Source organism: Lycium ferocissimum, chromosome 2, assembly GCF_029784015.1.
Source record: "Lycium ferocissimum isolate CSIRO_LF1 chromosome 2, AGI_CSIRO_Lferr_CH_V1, whole genome shotgun sequence".
Taxonomy (NCBI): domain Eukaryota; kingdom Viridiplantae; phylum Streptophyta; class Magnoliopsida; order Solanales; family Solanaceae; genus Lycium; species Lycium ferocissimum.
Window position 1 is genome coordinate 49,598,767 of NC_081343.1, and position 19,550 is coordinate 49,618,316.

At 33.8% G+C, this 19,550-nt stretch overlaps 2 protein-coding genes across 6 annotated transcripts; both read left to right on the plus strand.

Annotated features, from left to right (window-relative positions):
* The first annotated feature begins 174 nt into the window (after positions 1-174).
* LOC132042580 (DNA-directed RNA polymerase V subunit 7-like) lies at positions 175-2,681 on the plus strand. Of its 5 annotated transcripts, none has more exons than XM_059433127.1 (3): positions 177-196; positions 479-515; positions 1,939-2,681. In XM_059433127.1, the coding sequence occupies exon 3, from the start codon at positions 1,949-1,951 to the stop codon at positions 2,489-2,491; it is 543 nt and encodes a 180-aa protein (XP_059289110.1). In that variant the 5' UTR covers positions 177-196; positions 479-515; positions 1,939-1,948; the 3' UTR covers positions 2,492-2,681. The 5 variants fall into 5 exon arrangements, with proteins under 5 accessions (XP_059289088.1, XP_059289110.1, XP_059289095.1 ...); XM_059433112.1 differs by having other exon boundaries at positions 182-196; positions 468-515; XM_059433118.1 differs by lacking the exon at positions 479-515 and adding an exon at positions 1,161-1,238 and having other exon boundaries at positions 182-196.
* Positions 2,682-6,643: 3,962 nt separating this feature from the next.
* On the plus strand, positions 6,644-10,277 carry LOC132042602 (cytochrome b561 domain-containing protein At4g18260-like). The gene is made up of 4 exons (XM_059433140.1): positions 6,644-7,191; positions 7,611-7,775; positions 8,208-8,356; positions 9,723-10,277. The coding sequence occupies exons 1-4, from the start codon at positions 7,060-7,062 to the stop codon at positions 10,108-10,110; spliced, it is 834 nt and encodes a 277-aa protein (XP_059289123.1). The 5' UTR covers positions 6,644-7,059; the 3' UTR covers positions 10,111-10,277.
* The last annotated feature ends 9,273 nt before the right edge of the window (positions 10,278-19,550 follow it).

Below are 19,550 nucleotides of genomic sequence, written 5' to 3' on the forward strand. Positions count from 1 at the left end.
CTAAAAATACTTATTTTCTCCTAAAAACTTAATTAAATATCTCATTTTTTTAAAATAAGCACTTATTTTTAATAAGTGCTTAGAAAAAAAAAAAAAAGCTTGGCCAAACAGCCTATAATTCACTGAAAACCTAACACTTCAATTTCAGTAGCCGTACCTCTCCTACTCCGTCTGCCTACGGTGCCCACCGTCGCCGGTTTGTCCACAAAAGGTCAGTCTTTTACTCCATTCCCTTCAAATACCCACCACGCTTCTTTTTCTTGTGTGTGTTCTTGCGCTATTTTTTTTTCCTATGTTCAGAATTTTTAGAATTGTTTCCTTTACTTGTTACTTTCCGATCATGCAATGCTGTAATCTACTGTAACATAAATCTAGTTTCCTCCTTCTTTTTTTATAGCTGTTCCGCACTCTTTAAAACCATAAAAGCAAAGGTGAAGTCCCAATTTATCTTTCTAAAATTGTTTCAGAAACCCTGCAGATTTTAACCTAGTCGCTGAAAGTTTTCCTAATCCCACGTATATATATGGGGCCAAAATTTGATCCTTTCTTCACATTGTTCTTGGTTATTCGGTGTTTCCCTTTTCTTATCTTAATTTACTCTTGTACAACCGTATTGTACTTTTCATTTTCTTTGAGTTGAGGGTCTTTCAGAAATAGCCTCTCTGCCCCCCACCAATGGCAGGGGTAAGGTCTGCGTACATCCTACCCTCCCCAGACATTACATTGTGGGATTACCTTGGGTATGTTGTTGCCTTGGTGAAATGTCTATGCTTTTTGTATTCGTCTATGATTGACTTTCGGCAAATGCTAGTGAGGGAAGCTGATTGAAATTTGGCCATTTTGGTAAATTCAAAGTTGGGTTGATTTTCAGATGCTGCTCAAAGCCTACGGAGAAGGATGGATATATGTATTATTCATTATGAATTTAAGTTTTATCAGTGCTTACCATTGTAAATATATAATTTGACTGGTTCCAACAAGTTTTTCCACTCTTGCATGGTTTCATCCAAGTGTGTGGCCTAATGGTCAATGAAGTGGATTGAGGACCATGAGGTCTCAGGTTTAAATCTAGTGACAAAACACTAGGTGATTTCTTGTCATCTGTCCTAGCCTTGGTGGACTGAGTTACCTTATATCTGTTCTTTGGTGGGAGGTGACAGGTATCCCCTGGAATCAGTGGAGCTGGCGCACACACCACGATTATCAAAAGAAAAGAAAGTGTTTTCTCTTTCCTTGAGGTACCAACTCATGCTGGGCATAGAAACTTAACGGCAGTTGGCTTCTAAAAGTGACTTGATTCTTTTAAAAATTCTTTCCGTGTCCTCTATTTGACCATTTTACCTCCGATGGTCGGTTTAGTTATTACTGGTATTCACTTATAATTTTAATCTTTAGAAGAGTTTCAAATTGGTTTAAATACTCTTATTAGAGATGGAGGGTTTGTAATATCTAATTAATGATGACATTGCGACAGCCTGATTATTGTATTCTCATATCAGCTGAATAAGCTGATACAGTAGGAGTGAACTCGTGTAGTCTTCTATGTTTGCCTGTCATGTTTCAAGCAAATCTCTGCAACTTATTTGAGGGAAAGATGGCTGATACTGCTAGTTAAGGCCTTAAGGGCACAACGTCCAGATCCATATTTTAATGTGCCATTCTGTCTCTTGCGGTTCCGTACCCAATACCTTTTGCACCTTAACAGTGTCTGTGGGGATTACATATCTTTTCCTGATGGATAAATTTCAGTGAATGTGCAGTGCATTTCTTGTGGTTGTGGCATATGAAATTCAAAACATTTTCCTTGAACTTCCATTCCGGCAATATGAAATTCAAAACATTTTCCTTGCACTTCCATTCTAGCATTGCTGTGACTGCGTGGTTTCTTTGTACCCATATTTCCCTTGAGAAAGCCCACTGTGTTTTGATTTGTGACAGGTCATTCAAAATGTATTTGAAATCTCAGTTGTCATGGAATGTGATAATCCCTGCTGAGAACCTTGATGTTGAAGGTTTAATGCTTCAGAAGGCAATTGTTATTCGCCTCTTGGAAGACTTTGCTTCCAAGAAGGCCTCAAAAAATCTTGGTTACTTTATGGCTGTCACTACATTGGAGAGGATTGGGGAAGGGAAAGTTCGAGAACACACTGGTGATGTGCTTTTCCCTGTGGAATTCAGCTGCGTTACCTTCAAGATATTCCGTGGAGAGATCTTAGAAGGGTTTGTTGACAAGATCTTGAAGCATGGTGTCTTTTTGAGATGTGGCCCCACCAACAAGGTATACCTCTCTCATCTCAAAATGTCGGATTATAAGTATGTGCCTGGAGAAAATCCTATCTTTATGAATGATAAGATGTCAAGAATTGAGAAAGACACTGTGGTGCGTTTCATCGTGGTTGGAGCAAGGTATGTGGAGGCGGAGAAGGAATTCCAAGCACTTGTGAGCTTGGAAGGTGATTACCTCGGACCCATCTCACAAAGTTCTGTTTAGATCTCGCCATGATTGGCTCATTTTGGACATTGACCAATGACATGTAAAGCTAACTTATGTTGTTACATCTGTGTTTAGTACTGTTTTGAATTGAATGTTACTTTTCTGTTGATGTCGCTGACCCTCTGTGAATTGTTACTCATTTGGTTGCTTAAGCCCTCAAGATATTATGTAAATGTTTTAAGGTGAAGCATGTCTTCGCAGATACCTTTACTTGTTAAGGTGATAAACCTTTACGTAAAGAAGCCTTCCAAAGTGACTTGTTCTCTTGACGGATATTCTTAAAAATATCTTAATATAGTGCTCGTCTTCCCAGTTTCTTATACTCCATGGGCAGGTGTGTCAAACGTTTTCTCCTACCTCACAGTTCAATTTCTGAAAACAGTCTCAAGTTTTCCATGTTTCTTCGGCCAGGGATTAAGATTCTGACATTTGAACAAAATTGAGGTTTAACTCTCAAAAAGCTATACCCAAGGGTGTGGCATGCAAATAGTGCTCGATAAAATAATCGAGGTGCGTATAAGCTAACTTGGACACCACTATTATAAAAAAAGAAAAAGAAATGAACTTTCAGAAGAAACAGAACTAGATCTAGCTTGTGATGGACTTTTACTTCATAGGGTTGCTAATTATGACGGCTGTTAAATTATGAAGCAACTTCAGATTTCTGCAATTTTGGTGCTTTCGTTTAGTTGATTTAATATTCATTGTGAAAGAGAGAAGGGGAACCTTTTTGTTCTGATCAAATGATGGTGGTTATTAGAATATTTTCCAGCATGGATTTCTGTTTTCTTTATCGTTGCAGTCCTTGCTAATATAGTTTGTTAGCATTGGTGTGTATTGTCCTTTTGTTATTTGTGTGAATGGGTTTTTGGCTATCTGCAAACTGGTGTGACTGATCATGTGTACCTGGTGATGCTCCGGACCAAAACAAATTCATTTCTTTGCGCGGATTGGCATTCAAATGCGCTGGTCTTTATTTTTTCCTCTCAAATTGATTTTGCTATTCGCCTAAAAAAGAGGCTGAAAATACCCGAATCCGACTCAGTTAAAAAATAAAAATAAAAATAAAAAACAATTTTGCAAGACAAGGTTTCATGTAAGTTAGGCCTTATAAGACCTAACTTAGAGCCCGTTCGGATGGGCTTATAGCTTTTGACTTATAAGCCAAAAGCCATAAATTAGGAATTCTAATTTGTGGCTTTTGATTTATTTTTATTATTTTGACTTAAAAACAAGTTCTAAAAAAAAGAATTTTTTATCTTATCCAAACCATATAAAAGTGCTTAAAAGGTATTTTGGCTTAAAAGCACATAAAATAAGCCAATTCAAACAGGCTCTTAGTTATGCTGTAGTTCCAAGCTAGGCCTTATAAGACATAACTTCTGTAGTTCTAAGTTATGCCGGACATTAAGGAATAACTTTTATATAGAGACTATGCCTTAGGCATAGCTTCTATACAGAAACTATGTCTTAAAGCATAACTTGCCTTACATTTTTTTCACTCTGGTGGGATTCTACAGAAGTTATTGCCCGAATAGGCCTACTTTGCAATTCTGCCTTGCGATTTTTTTTTCTTTTTTTTTTTATACTCTGCTGGGTTCGGACCCAGAATCTAAGGGCATTTTCAGCCACTTAAAGTATTGTAGGACCAACAATTAAAACCAATTATTTGAGGAATAAAAATTAAAGACCACCCCCAAATAAGGGCATTTGTGTGAATGACCCAAACAAATTTCTGCAAAAAATTCATAACAAACTACATTTTGGAATTTTTGGAAGCTCTTTATTTGTTATGCTGCTAATAATAAGTTTATTTTTTTTTCTTTTTTTCATGTTACCAGTCTCCAAAAAAAATTAATAACCTTATGTTGAAAGCTTTAGGTGAATATATAGGGTGTTGTTACCAGCCAATTTTACTCTAAGAAGCAATGACTAGGTTTGGTGGATTTCTACTTGAATATGCTGTGGTTTGAAAGAATTTTTTTTTTTTTTTTTTTTTTTTTTTTTTTTTTTTTTTTTTGGATTTAATGTATGTACACTGTATAAAGAACTTTTATACTATCAACATATTTTAACGTGTTGTAATTTTATTGATTTCACTTTTTCATGGACAGTTGCATATTAATAATTTTAGGCAGCTTGATATGTAAAATTCATCTTAGTGTATAAAAGCTGAAACCTTTCTTTATACATTGAATCATTGGTATTGGATTTTTTGTGCAGGTGTCGGCCGTTTAAAGGGCTGAGATGAACTTATTTGAAAAAGTAAAAAGAAGCTCAAAATCTGCACAGGTCTTTCAACATCTCATATATGCCAATTACATGCCACACAATTTTATAATCGTCTGGTTTAACAAGTAGAACTTATTCGAAAAAATAAAGAGAAAAGTGCATGCATAGCATAGGTTGATGGAATTCAAGACATGGATGTGACCCCTCACCAAACCAGGATAGATGTCAAAATGCTCTTCATTTGCTACAAAAAGCTATATGGAAATCTCGACTATGAAGCCATTATTACTCCAACAGAAGACTAAAGTTTTGTCAATCTAAATTAGCAGCAATGTTTGACATGCGTCAGATGAAATAACTACTTGTATACTTGGCCAGTTATTTCCACCAACCTCAATCAAGAATTCAAAGAGGGGAAGTGGAAAAGGTATACTCAATATTAAGTAAAAGCAAGCCATGACACTCATCTTTCGACAGGATACGCTTTTTCATTCTGCTTAGATCAAACAAAGAATAAGATCAAATATTTCGTGAGTTTCAAATTGAATGTCATGATATACATTTTTCTAAAGTTCCTTCGACCAATTTCTTAAGTGAAATAGGAAGAAGAGGAATTACTTGTTTCTGAAAATAATTAAAATAGATAGAAAAATTACGTAAAATGGAAATGTGGAAATATTTGTTGAGCAAAAATAATTTGGATCTTCACTATAGAACAATGACGTGTGCTCGGATCATGAATGAAGCGAGTTTTATTATTATAATTGAAAAAAGAGTTTTTCTATGCACTTGGCGTTTAAAAATTAGTATTTATACAATCATGTTATTTTTAGGGTAATTACAAGTGAATCTTCTCTATAATAAAATCGTAACTAACCTACTATCACAAGTTAAACTATACTGATATTGTCAATGAAAATTTGACAACCTAATTTATAGGTATATGTTTTTTAATCGTACACTTTGGAAACCATTGATATGAATGTGAGGAAAGAAGCTTTGTTATATGATTACATGGGGCAAAAGCACCCTATCTTTGTTTTCCACTAGTGTGCAAACATGATTACCGTTCTCTACTGTTGACCTGTCTTGTACTGAAACTTGACATAATATGACATGAAAAAACTTGCTAATCAAGCTTTGGTTGAATCTTGTAATAGCAATGCGCATATGTTTCTGTAAAGAATTCACATGGTCGGTGTTTGTTCAAACGTTAGTTAGAAAAGTGATATCTCCCATAAATCCAAATGATTGCAATTTGGGGTGTTATATATAACTGGACATTTTAAAATTCTTCTCTAACTATCATTCTGTTTCTATCAACCTCTTGCATTTTGATAAGGGGGATTAAGCTATGACTTATGCAATGGTAACTTATTATGGTAATCCAAAGCCACAAGTATCAACTTCAATTATTGAAGCAATATCACTCTTTAATTTCTTTTACCCTTTGCCGCGGCCGCGCCAGACCCCCCCAGCACCCCCCCACCCTCTAAATTTCTCCAAAAAAAAAAAAAAAAAAAAAAAAAAAAAAACTGTGTTAGTGTGAGCTTGCTCACATTTCCGGTCCTAAGCCCGGATAAAGGAGGAGGGTTCTGGTAAGCTGACAATCAGCGTAAAACTTATCGATTTATCATGAATCCTCAAAAATGATTATATCAAATGAGTTAAAATAAAGAAGTGGAGGGATTCATATAGCCAATCCTAATTTAGTTGGACTAAGGCATGGTTATTAATTATTATCATAGATTTCTCCAAAAAGGAAATCTTAGTACCCTACATTCTGTTTCCTATAAATACTGTAGTAACTTTTAGTATATCAAAAGTAGAGGTTATTGCTAATATTATATATAGCTGGAATATTTGTATAAGACATGAAGCTATAGGTAATTTCTCCTTTTGTCAATGATCTGAAAGTAGCTTCTTTATACAAAAAGCAGAAGACACATCCTGGTAGAGCTAATACAAGATACTAGATGTCCTTTTAGTAAAACATTAAAAAATGTCTTTAGTTTAATCTAGACTATATGCCCATCATTACAACCTAGATTAAATAAACTCAATTGGTTATCCTAGTTTGGCATTAGAAATAAAAAAATAAAATAAAAACTACTGCATTAAAGTTAAGAATGTCATAAAGTGAAAAAACTTTAAAAGGGTCCTTTAATTGCCTGCATGGTTTTAAAAGTCTATATCTCACTGCAACAGACAATTTTTCATCTTGAGTTTCCTCTTCCATCATAGCACCTAACTTTCCTAAAAATTCAGATTTCTCAGTACTGAATTAGCTGCTTTTTGAAGCTCTTCTTGGAATTCTGATTCAGAATCCAAGAATGAGGAAATATTGGCTGCCAATTACTTCAGTCTTTGCTTTTTTTGTATTTCCACATTTCATTGCTTGTTTATCCAATGAAGAGATCCAACTCAACAGTCAGTTGATTAGCATCAAACAACATGTTCCCAAGGTATGTAACCCCCCTCTGCCCTCCCCCAAATTTGTGCTGCGTATATAAGCAAATTCAGAATTTAAATTTAATGAGTTCATGTTTATGTACTTTTCACTGCATTGTTGCAATTATGGGTTCAGAACTTAGTAAATTTTGAAATTTTAGTTATTTTTCACACATACATATTTATACACTTATATAAAAGTACAGAGTTCAGTTGAACCTATTGGAATTACATTGCGTCCGCCTATGGGTGCAAACCTTGTTCATATTTACAGGGAGAGGAAAAGAGGGGAAAGGAAAAGTTGATTTATGAGAAGTTGAGACACAAATTGTGACACAAGAAGATATTTTACTTTCCCTTCCTTTCTCTTCTTTTCTGCTTGTTCCCAAACAAGATATAAGGAATGAGAATTTGACATGTAAAATGTTGGCAGGTGAATTCTCAGAGAATATTTGATATTGAAATTCATGGAATTTTGTTATGGGCTTCAATGGGATTCTTGATGCCTGCTGGAATACTCACAATAAGACTCTCCAACACAGAGGAGTGTAGCAGAACAAAACTCAAAGTTCTCTTTTATGTTCATGCAATTCTTCAGGTAATTAATATTTAGTTTAACTCTGAATTCTGATTCTTCAAATTCTGAACAACTTTTGGAAAAATAAATTGAAACTGTTTGGAAAAAAAAAAAAAAAAAAAAAAAAAACTTTGACATCTTTTTCATGAATGATAGATGTGTCTTTTGAGCCATGACAAGTAATGATCATAAATTGATCTTTACTTTGTTCTGCTACGTAATGATTCCACTTTAATCATAGTAAGGGTTAAAAAGTTCAAAATTCATTTATGTGAGCCCACAGTTTGGTGGGAGTATAAGTGAAACAGATTTGGCTATGATTATGGCCATTGTATGTGGCAAGAAATGAGAATTAGTTTAACAAATAGACAATTAAAAATTATATTATCTCTTTTGTTTCTGGCTGCAATAATTGATTTGCCCTTCTTTTTTGTATATTTTAAACTGAAAAAGGTGCTCTCAGTGCTGCTGGCTACTGCTGGAGCTGTGCTATCAATAAAGAGCTTTGAGAATAGGTTCAACAACAATCACCAAAGAATAGGCTTAGCCCTTTATATTGCCATCTATGTCCAATTTCTTATGGGATTGCGCAGGCCTAAGAGGTAACTCTTTTCTTTAGTTTTTCTCCTAAGTTTCGACACAATTAATAGATCTTGTGGAACTTAGGCTAGGAAGAATTATCAAATTATATGTAGGAAAAGCCAGTTCGATCTTTGCTTTATAAAGGAAAATGGAATTCCATTTCCTAAATTTCTTGTCTGTCCTTTTTTACTTTTTTTTTTTGTTTTGTTTGTAACAATGATGTTCGGATCAATTTGCATGCATATTTACTATTTTATTGGGTACCAGTAGTGATAAAATCAAGTACTCTAAAAGTTGCAGCTATTTCGACACAGAGGCGGATCTAGGGGATTATGTGGTTCAACTGAAACCATTTCTCATTTTTTTTTTTTATTACATAGAGATAGGGGAAGGGGATTACAACGTGGAGATTCGAACCCTCACCAACAAGGTGAGAGTTCAGGTAGCTAACCAACTGAGCTACTAGATCCCTACTAAACCATTTCTCATTTAAAATATAAACATATAATGAAATCACACTTAGGCCTCATTTGTTTGCACTTATTAGAGGTTTGAATCTGAATGGTTCAGACCTTAAGCTATTAAGTTCATTTGTTTGCATTAAGATCTAAGCACTTATTGGGTCTGAATAGGTCTTAATCATTAAGATCTTAAACCAAGTTTTAATATCATTAAGAGATATTCTTGTATGAATTTTTTTTGTACCACAAGCTCTACCCCCAACCCTCAATCCCACCGCACCACCCACCCTCCACTCCAACCCAACCCCTCCTCCTCAACCATACCCACCCTCCACTCCAACCCCACCCCTCATCCTCAACCATACCCACCCTCTACTCAACCCCACCCTACCCCCACCCACCCTCCACTCCAACCCCCCACTCCCTACTACCACCACCCGACCAACCCCCATCCCACCTCACCACCAATCCCACTCCACCCACCCCCACTCTCACTCCCCACTACCCTCACCTCCCACCACCAACCCCGCTCCACACCACCCCCACTACCTCCCACCCCTCACCCCAACCACCCACCGACCCCTCTACCTCCACTCACCACCCACCACGACTACAAATCATCTCCACCATTACTAATGAATATAAGTGTTTCATTTTTTATCAAATAATATTTTATTATATTTATTTTCTGATATTTAGTTATTTTTTATTTCAATTGCATATTTATTATGTTTAAATGAATACGTTATGCACATTCAGATGTTGAAAAACAAACAGTCTTAATCATTCAGTGTTCGAACTAGAGACAACACCTTAATCATTCGGATGTGCATTGATTTAGACATCTTAATCTTAATGAAAACAAATGAGGCCTTACTTTAAATTAACTAACTCTAAATCTCAAGTTCGCCTCTATGAGCTGCAGGGGAAGTAAAGGAAGAAGTGTATGGTACTTTTTCCATTGGCTACTTGGAACAACAATATGCTTGGCAGGAATTGTCAACACCTACACAGGCTTAAATGCCTACCATGAAAGGACATCTAAGCCAATAAGCCTATGGACAATAATTTATACAGCTCAAATCTCATTCATGGGATTTTTCTATCTTTTCCAAGACAAATGGGAATACATACAAAAGCAAGGGGTCAATCATGGAAATAATGAAACTATGACACCCCAAGTGGAAATAGTTGTTCCTCAGAGTGATGGCCAAAAGATGATTACCAGAACTGAGTCAGGAAGGAAGATCAATGCACTAGGGACTTACTTTTCTAGAAATAATGTCCTCAACAAATTATTACAACAAACTTGAATGTTGTATGTTTTTGGAAACTGTACTTCCTAGTCCTCCACTTTTTCTTGTTTGCACTTAATATGAACTAGAGTTTGGTGTATTTTTATTTGAGGCACCAATTATGTGAATGCATAATAAAACAGGAGGAAGCTTATTTAGTGATTCAAAACCACCCTTTATTCCTCCTTCCTAAACTTGAAATGTGATTTTTAGATTTCTCAAGAGTGATTATTAGGTAGTAGATATATGATGGTTAGGGAATGTATTCTTGCACATAAATTAGAGTATTTATCACCTTTGTATTGTGTGACGATATAAATGCTAATGATAATGGGTTTTTTAGAAAATTTTGTGACGAGATAGTATGGGAGGTAACATGATTCTTTTTCATATTACTTTACTATTATATATAAGAGACAATCCAAAGAGTTTTGTAGTGCTCAGTGACATTGTAACAATTTAGTTAGCTTGCCAACTAAAAAGGATTTGCTCTTTAGATAATCTAAAATGGTAATAATAATAATTTTGGAAAACTCATTTGGTATTTGTAAAGCGTCGACCATATTTTCTTAGTAATTCTAAAATTGCCATTAAATTTCTCTTGATCTAAATTTTATTTTACAAAACTATTTTGAATATATAAAGTTTTAATGATGTAATTGTAATAGAAAAGAAATTTCAAAATAAAAAATAAATCGATAGAAAATAAATTTCAAAATCGATCCTTAAAGAAAATAAAAATGAGAAGGAACAAAATTATTAGATATATACGTTGTTGCACCGAGACATGATTTAATTATTTAAATTTAGCCAATGCTAATGTATTTGGGGCTATATCATAGCTATAATATTATTATAACACAAATTTAGAAAATATATTAGATAAATAAAAAAGAAAAGAAATATCATTTCCTCACATGCATTTCTTGAAAGGAAAAGAAAATTTTTAATTAAGAAAAATCGTTATTTTTTCATAGATCTTTTAAATATTTTGAATAGTCAAGTATTGAAATTTATAGTACTTTTTACTAGGGGTGTACAAAGTAAACCGACAAACTGCACCAAACCGATAAACCGAGTCAAACCGAGAAAAAAACCCGACTAGTGGTTTGGTTTGACTTGGTTTGGTGTTGAGAAAAAAAACCCGATCATAATTGGTTTAGTTTAGTTTTAACTAAAAAAAGTCAAACCGAACCAAACCAACCCGATATTACATGTATTCAATTTTTAAAATATTTTATACGTAAAAATATTTATTTGTAATGGAATTTATAAATATTTCTTTTATTTTTTTGTAGTTTTTTTTATCTATTATCATATTATTCAAGCTTGAACTTAGAATTTTGAATGTCAATAAGTTTTATATCCTATGGATATTTGTAACTCAAATAAAGTTCAAACCAAAACCAGCTCAACACTAACGCTAACTAAAGAAATTCAATTTACCACTAGGAATGACAATAATGTTGGATATCTATTCTTTAGTTTTGCATAATTAGTTTAGAGAGTGAAAATACATAACTTAAGTTTTTTTTTTCTTTGTCATATAATTAATACTTATTAGCCGTGCTTATTTTAGCATGACTTAGTATTTTTAGATTATGGTCATTTTATCTATGGCTCGTTAATTAGCAATATTTATTTTAACTGATTTATTAGTTTTTGTTGAATATTTTAATACAATGTCATCACTCTTCTCACATTTGTATTATTTTCTTAAGAAACACCTTAATTATATAGTTGTATCTTACTAGGACGAGAAATATTTGAAGTAAAAGTTATATGTATTGTATCAAGACTATTAGGAAAAAAAAATCCGAAAAATCCGAGAAAACCGAATAATCCGAGAAAACCCGAGGTTGAAAACCCGAATTTTATTGGTTTGGTTTGGTGTATAAATTTAAAAACCCGACGCGATTGGTTTGGTTTGTGTTTAAGAAATCCGAACCAACCCGGTCCATGTACACCCCTACTTTTTACATAATTAAAGACTTAAAGATTCTATGCCTGAATTCACTGTCAAAATTAAACTGTTTGACACTCGAAATTTAAACTTTGGCGCATACATTGAAATTTAGTGATTACTTTATTACCTTGATCTTGGGCCCGGACTCAACACGGGCTTCCCGACAGTAGTTATATTATAGGGGAAAGGACACAAATGGCCACTAGGCCATAAATAATACCACGCCGGCCCATCTATTCCCAAATTCAAAAATTAGCCCATAAACTATTTTCATCCGCTAGCCAAAATCTATAGCAAGTCTTTTTAGTCGCCACCCAAGATTTAAAAAGTCGCCACTAAAAGCCCAGGAGCTTTAAAAAAAAAAAAAATTGTGGCAACTAAAAGTCGCCACTAAAGGGTTGTTATAGAAAAATCAGGCTTTTTAGTGGCAATTAAAAATGTCGCCACTAAAGGTTAAACATTCCAAAATATGTATAAAATGTGTATATTTAGTAAGAAATATCCCAAAAAACTCTGAGGCAATTTTTGTATATAATATGTATCATTTGTTTATATAATGTGTATTATAGAATAGAAAATTATATCTTTTTTGTATATAATATGTATCATTTTTGTATAGAAAGTGTATATATAATTCCAACATGTGTATATAAACTGTATCAGTCTTGTATAGAAAGTGTATCATACGTATAAAAAAATGTATCATAAAGACCGTATCATTGAGGTATATAATATGTATCACTATTGTATATGTAAAACAAAAAAATATCATATCATTATTGTATAATATGTGTATAATAAATGTATAATTAACGTATAATTTATGTATAATAAATGTATGATTAATTCCAGCATATATATATAAACTGTATCATTCTTGGATATAAAGTGCATAATTAATTCCAACATATGTATATAAACAAACTGTATCATTCTTGTATATAAAGTGTGTATATAATTCCAACATATGTATATAAACAAACTGTATCATTCTTGTATATAAAGTGTGTATATAATTCCAACATATGTATATAAAAATGTATCATACTTTTATATACTTACTAAATATACACATATTATACATATTTTGAAATATTTCTTACTAAATATACACATATTATACATGTTTTGGGATATTTAACCTTTAGTGGAGACTTTTTTAATAACCACTAAAAAAGCTTTGATTTTTAAGCAGCTTGTTCTTTAGGTGGCGACGTTTTTGTTTTAGTCGCCACAAAAAGTCTTTTTTTAAAGCTCTTGGACTGTTCGGCCGGCCAGCCTTGGCATTAATTTGGGTCTCCCGAACAACCTGTGGTATTAAGCCCAAATATTGATCAAATGTGAAATTAATTTAGCTAACTGGACACACAGTATCCTTTTTCCTATATTATAGAAGAAGAGTATCAAATAAGAATGTAAAAGATTGTTACAGAAGCATGTGTGGATAAAAAGTTCAAGAGGCTCTTTTGGTATCTATGCATTTGGCTTGGATAGATATCGTCCTCTAAAATCTTTGGAGGCAGCTATTATTTGCTGGATTTATCTTTTTTACATCATATCACAAAATGAATTACCAAAAATCGAAAAAAAAATAATATAAGCTCGGTGATGGGTAAATGATTTTTTTCCTTTAGGGGAATAACGACTTAAGGGGAAAAAATACAATATGTCACAAGGTTAAAGAACTCAAAATGCTCATTTAGAATTCAAAATCATCGAAAGTGTAGTCTTTCAAAAGAATTGTTAGATTAACCTCAAGTATAACCGAAAAAAGGTCCTATAGTGATTAGGGGACGGCACTCTATCAAGGTAATAACCTTACTTGCACCAAACTAAATAATCTTATTTTAAGACTTTAAATTAAGGTGAAAATATTTATTATTAATTATAATTGATCGAGTAAATCTATATAAATCACAAATATCTTGTTTTGAAATAAGTTGTTTGTGTGGACAAACATTTTGGCCTAAAATGGTCCCTTAATTTTAGGGTTAGGTTATTAATTTTTGTCCTTGATGTACTTAATTGTGAACAAAAAGAATCTTCTACTACTATCTTTTAGTACTCATTTTTGTTCCGTTCAACATTCTAACTTCAAACTACTACGTTGTCCCTCGAAAAGTGAACACTCTTACTCCTCTTCGATACTTACACTCCCAAAATACTCATCACATTTCACTTATCAAGAATTAAATTATATATAAAGTTTGACTAACATTTTAAGATGAGAAGAATAATAATTTTCTTATAGTTTTCGGATAAATTTTAATTTAAAATATTAAATTAATCTCATTTAATTTAGCTTCAAAAATTAATCTAAGTTAATCCCGAAAATCGAAACTTGACAAGTATTTTTAGACGGAGCAATATTCATCTTTAAATCAACATTGTTCCTCGCGTTAATGACGTGCTTTCCTCTTGAAAACTGTACAATTTTGTCTTGTAACACAAAGGACCAAGTTTGGTCACAGCAACAATTGGAGGTAGGTACAAACTAAATCGATAAACCGCATCAAATCGATAAATTGAGAAAAAAAATCGACTAGTGATTTGGTTTGACTTGATTTGGTGTTTAACAAAAAAATCCCAATCATAATTAGTTTGGTTTGGTTTTATATAAAAAAAGTCAAACTAACCCGACATTACATGTATTTAATTTTTAAAATATTTTATACATAAAAATATTTATTTGTAATGTAAATTATAAATATTTCTTAAATTATTTTCGTAGTTTTTTTTATCTTTTATCATATTATTTCAAGGTTGAACTTAGAGTTTTGAATGTCAATAAGTTTTATATCCTATGGATGTTAGTGACTCAAATAAAGTCCAAACCAAAACCAACTCAACACTAATACTAATAAAAGAAATTCAATTCTCTCACTAGGAATGACAATAATGTTGGATATATATTCTTTAATTTTGCATAATTTGTTTAGAGAGTGAAAATACATAACTTAATTTTTTTTTTGGTCATATAGTTAATACTTATTAGCCGTACTTATTTTAGCATAACTTAGTATTTTTAGACATGGTCATTTTCTTTATGGCTTATTAATTAACAATATTTATTTTAACCGATTTTATCATCTTATTTGTTGAATATTTTAATACAATGCCATCACTCATCTCACATTTTATATTATTTTCTTAAGAAATACCTTAATTAAATAGTTGTATCTTACTAGAACTAAAGAAATACTTGAAGTAAAAGTTAGTATATGTTTTGTATGGAGACTTTTGTGGAAAAAAATCCGAGGTTAAAAAATCTAAATTTTATTAATTTGGTCTATAAATTTAAAAATTCAACGCAATTAGTTTGGTTTGATATTTAACACATGCGAACTAATCTGACCCATGTAGACCCCTAATTCAAGTACAAGACTAAACTAACTCTGGGTCCGGAACCAAAATGACCCAAAAAAAACATTTTGAACCAAAATACTCCAACAAAAAAAAAGTTACCGAACTACCTTTAGCGCAGTAATTTCTTTGCGCTATAGTGTTCGTCTTTTTTTTCTTCGGCCCTTTTGGTTAACTCTTCTTCCATTACACTTTTTAACGTACTTTGACCATAGATTAATCATGCTTCGGGACCCCAAAACTTCAATATTTTATATAGAACCCTACTTATTTTTGTGCGATTAATAAGGTAGGATCAATACATCAAGGATACACAAAAGTTTGGGTGGCCGTTTTAGTGGTTGAAAAGTGCTCGAACGCCATTTTCGTTTGAAGGCTTGGTGTCATTAGCTTGAAGTTCTTTACGAATACTTAAACTTGTTCATTAATAATTAATCAAAAGCTAGTCAAAATGGCAGCATTCATACAAAAAAAAAATTAATTAATTAAATTGCATCATTCATAACCTTGAGTAGATGAAAATACTTAAACTTGTTCATTAATAAGAAACCCAAACTTTTTAAAATACAATCATCAAAGTAAGAAAAAAACTTTAAAAACATTCATCAATTAATGCCCTTGAATTGATCTTCCGCCACCACCGCGAGATGTGCCGCCACCACTAGATCTACCACTACGAAAGTTTCCTCCACCACGAGAGGTACTTCCACCGCGAAATGTAGTTTGACCAACCATGCCGTAAGGGAAACTTGCACTTATCATGACCAACATAATTGCAAAATGAGCATTTTCGAGTGTATCTCCCCGGTGGAACATCCATTTCATTATGAATACGCGCAGTATGCATTCTTTACGAATTTACGGATAAATGCTTTATTTGCAACCATTGAAAATGGATCCGGTGGCCAATAACTCTCACTACCAAGTGGGTAGAACCTTCCAACATACGTTCTTGCATAATTTTCAACTGTATATTCCTCAGCCATGTACGGGGAGGCATTCTTCCCATTGCGATAAAACACTTGAAGGCATGAGAACATGGCATGTGATATGATTGCCACTTGCCGCATGTGCATGTTCTTGGAATCTCACAAATTGTGTGGATGTTACCTCCTTTACCTTGGTGCACACTTGTTGTGAGTTCAAATATGCGCTCTGCGTAGTTGTACTCCATCCGGTCATGTTTGAGCCTTATATTTGTGATACTCGAGCAGTTTGGCGGTTTGGCATCCATCTTAGACCTGCTGTTGCATGTGCTTTGGCCTCTTTTGATCTATTGACGAATCGCTCCACAACCTGCTTAAATGTCATTCTCACCATTGCGGTGCCGGGTAGTCCCCGTGCAGATTTCAACAAGCCATTGAATGACTTAGAGTTCGTTTGTTGTCAAGATACCTAATCGCCTACCTTCATCCCGGTGTAATGTCCATTTGTCTTTATCAATTGCATTCAACCGGTGGAAGGCTTCCTCATCGCCCTCCTAATAATATCCATACGCGAGGTTAAACTTCTTTCTCCGATGCTGTTGCAGCCGCCCACATCCAATTGCAAAGTGCTGGGGTTCGATATGCCTTTTGGAAGTTTGCCTTCAAATGCCTTAAACAATAACGATGGTAGGCAAAAGGTGGCTGCCACCCCTGCAAATTGAACATATTGTGCAATATGCCAGCATTTACCGTACGATATCACACATATTCCCATGCGATCCTTAATAACGTGTTGCCTTAAGTAGTCCAAAAACATACAGTCACAGCCCACACTTGGCAAAGCGTGATTGGCACCCTGCACCTTGCAGGAAACGAGCGAACCAAATTATAACTCTCGTCCTTCATATCTCGAATGGTAAAATAAGGCTAAGGGCCAAATATGAACATTATATCATGCACAAGTATATGTACAATGGATCCATGATGCCGACATAACAACCGACATAATACAACTAAGCTGTACACAGGAACTGTCTGCAAAGCCTCTATGAACATGACTGAGGTATACAAGTCGGGACAGGGCCCCGACATACACAATTCATATATATATATATATATATATATATATATATATATATATATATATATATATATATATATATATATATATATAGACTATACTCGACGTATAACGGAAGAAATGGAGCTGTGAAATGATCAAAAGCGGTACACCGAAGGCGACCTACGATGAAAGATTCTCATCTCGTCTATCTACACCTACGGGCATGAACGCGGCGTCCACGAAGGGACGTCGATATGAGCGAATGTGCGAGTATGTAAGGCATGAATAGTAGTATGATATCGAGTGAAGATAACATAAGATAAAGTAAGTAATTATACCTCGTACTTTCTTCTTAAGATAACCGTCATGTAAACTACTCGTCTACAGGAAAAACATTTCATACATATCCATACACAACATACATACATATGCATTCACATACACTTACTATACATACATCTATCACATCCGTACCCGGCCCTTTCGGGACTCGGTGTTATCCGTACTCGGCCCTTGCGGGACTCGGTGTTATCTATACTCGGCCCTTGCGGAACTCGATGTTATCCGTACTCGGTCCTTGCGGGACTAGATGTTATGCCCAACTGATCAGTGGGATGCAATGCATACATACATACATACACACATATACATAAAAATACATAACTGAAATTAAAATCATCATTACTATTATCATCATCACTATATCTTTCCTTAGAAGATCAATTATTTTAAGGTGAAGTCGACGATGTCATGGGAGTCTCGAGAATCATGAACTTAGATAGCATTGAAAATAGAACCGTCATCGCTATATCTCACCTCGAAAGAACAAGTATTATGAAATGAGATCAATCACAAAGAATAGTCTCAAGATCATGAGTAGGCTCAATAATATCATAAGGATCATGAGATTCATAGGCTTCTAGCATTTGTGGAGGCAAGGATATTATGGATATGGCACAAAGGTTTATAATGAAAGAATCATGCCTTTAGAAAGAAAGGTTTAGCCTTAACATACCTTTTTGGTCGCCTTAACTTTAACTACTCAACACTTGTCCTCCCAGGCTCGTAAATCTATATTCAAGAAAATTTATACTATTATTAGACTCACCTTTATACGCTTGTCTTAGTTCTTCAAATAAATCTTTCTAGAATCTGCCGAAATTTCAGCAGCATCTCCCCTATATTCTTTACCTCCTCCAAATACCAAAACAACTCTCAAACGGTACAAAACATCATCAACCATATCAATACCAATATATTCCATAAAACATCCCACACGATGTTTCTCCAATATTCAAACCAACCATAACAACATCCATAATACCATAATCAAAGAATTATATTCAACTCTTTATGATTTTTCTCCTATGATTCTTTCCTTTTCAAGAATTGCTAAACCTTTATACCATCTTAGTCATGTAAATAATAGCAAGAACATACCCTATAGTAGAAGAACTTCACTTTATTCACCCTTTCCAAGATCAAGTTCAACACCACCTTAAGATGAAATAAGAACAATTATCTTCCATAAATTTTCCTTCGGGTTTTAATATTAATATTCTCTCTTGATGATTTGGAAAGGTTATGAAAGATTATGGAGTATTATGGAAGATTAGGGAAAATTATAGAAAGTTAAGGAAAGTTATAGAACTCTAAAGAGTTCTCTAGAAGAGGGGAGGATGAGAAAATGGTGAAATATCATGAAAATTAATGGGTTAGAGGGGTATATATAGGTGTGGTTGGTCTTTTTGTCAAAGAAAATTCTCTTGTAGCATGCGTTTCTACTCCATCAACTGAACTTGTAACGTCCATAATTCTCTACTTCGATATCGTATTGACGAGCGGTTTGTTACGTTGGAAACTAGACTCGACGAACTTCATTTTAGGCTTTTGAAACACCTTAAAACTCTTAATGTACTAGGAGATATACCCTCCAAAATTGATCCAAAATTCTCACAACTTTTTCAAATTTTCGACAAATTTATTTTCTTCGATTGCTTGGTCTGGAGTTTCCATAGCTTATTATATGAACATAAACCGTCATGACCATAGGATTAGTTCATATAATATCATATATCCTTGAAGGGAACTCAAGTATTCATACTAAGAACGTCCAACACTTATAAATTTTCACGTACGA

Coding starts and splice junctions, on each gene's coding strand:
- LOC132042580 (XM_059433105.1), top strand. CDS start 1,949: ATGTATTTGAAATCTCAGTTGTCATGGAATGTGATAATCCCTGCTGAG.
- LOC132042602 (XM_059433140.1), top strand. CDS start 7,060: ATGAGGAAATATTGGCTGCCAATTACTTCAGTCTTTGCTTTTTTTGTA. Junction 7,776..8,207: donor ATGTTCATGCAATTCTTCAG/GTAATTAATATT, acceptor AAACTGAAAAAG/GTGCTCTCAGTGCTGCTGGC. Junction 8,357..9,722: donor GGATTGCGCAGGCCTAAGAG/GTAACTCTTTTC, acceptor TATGAGCTGCAG/GGGAAGTAAAGGAAGAAGTG.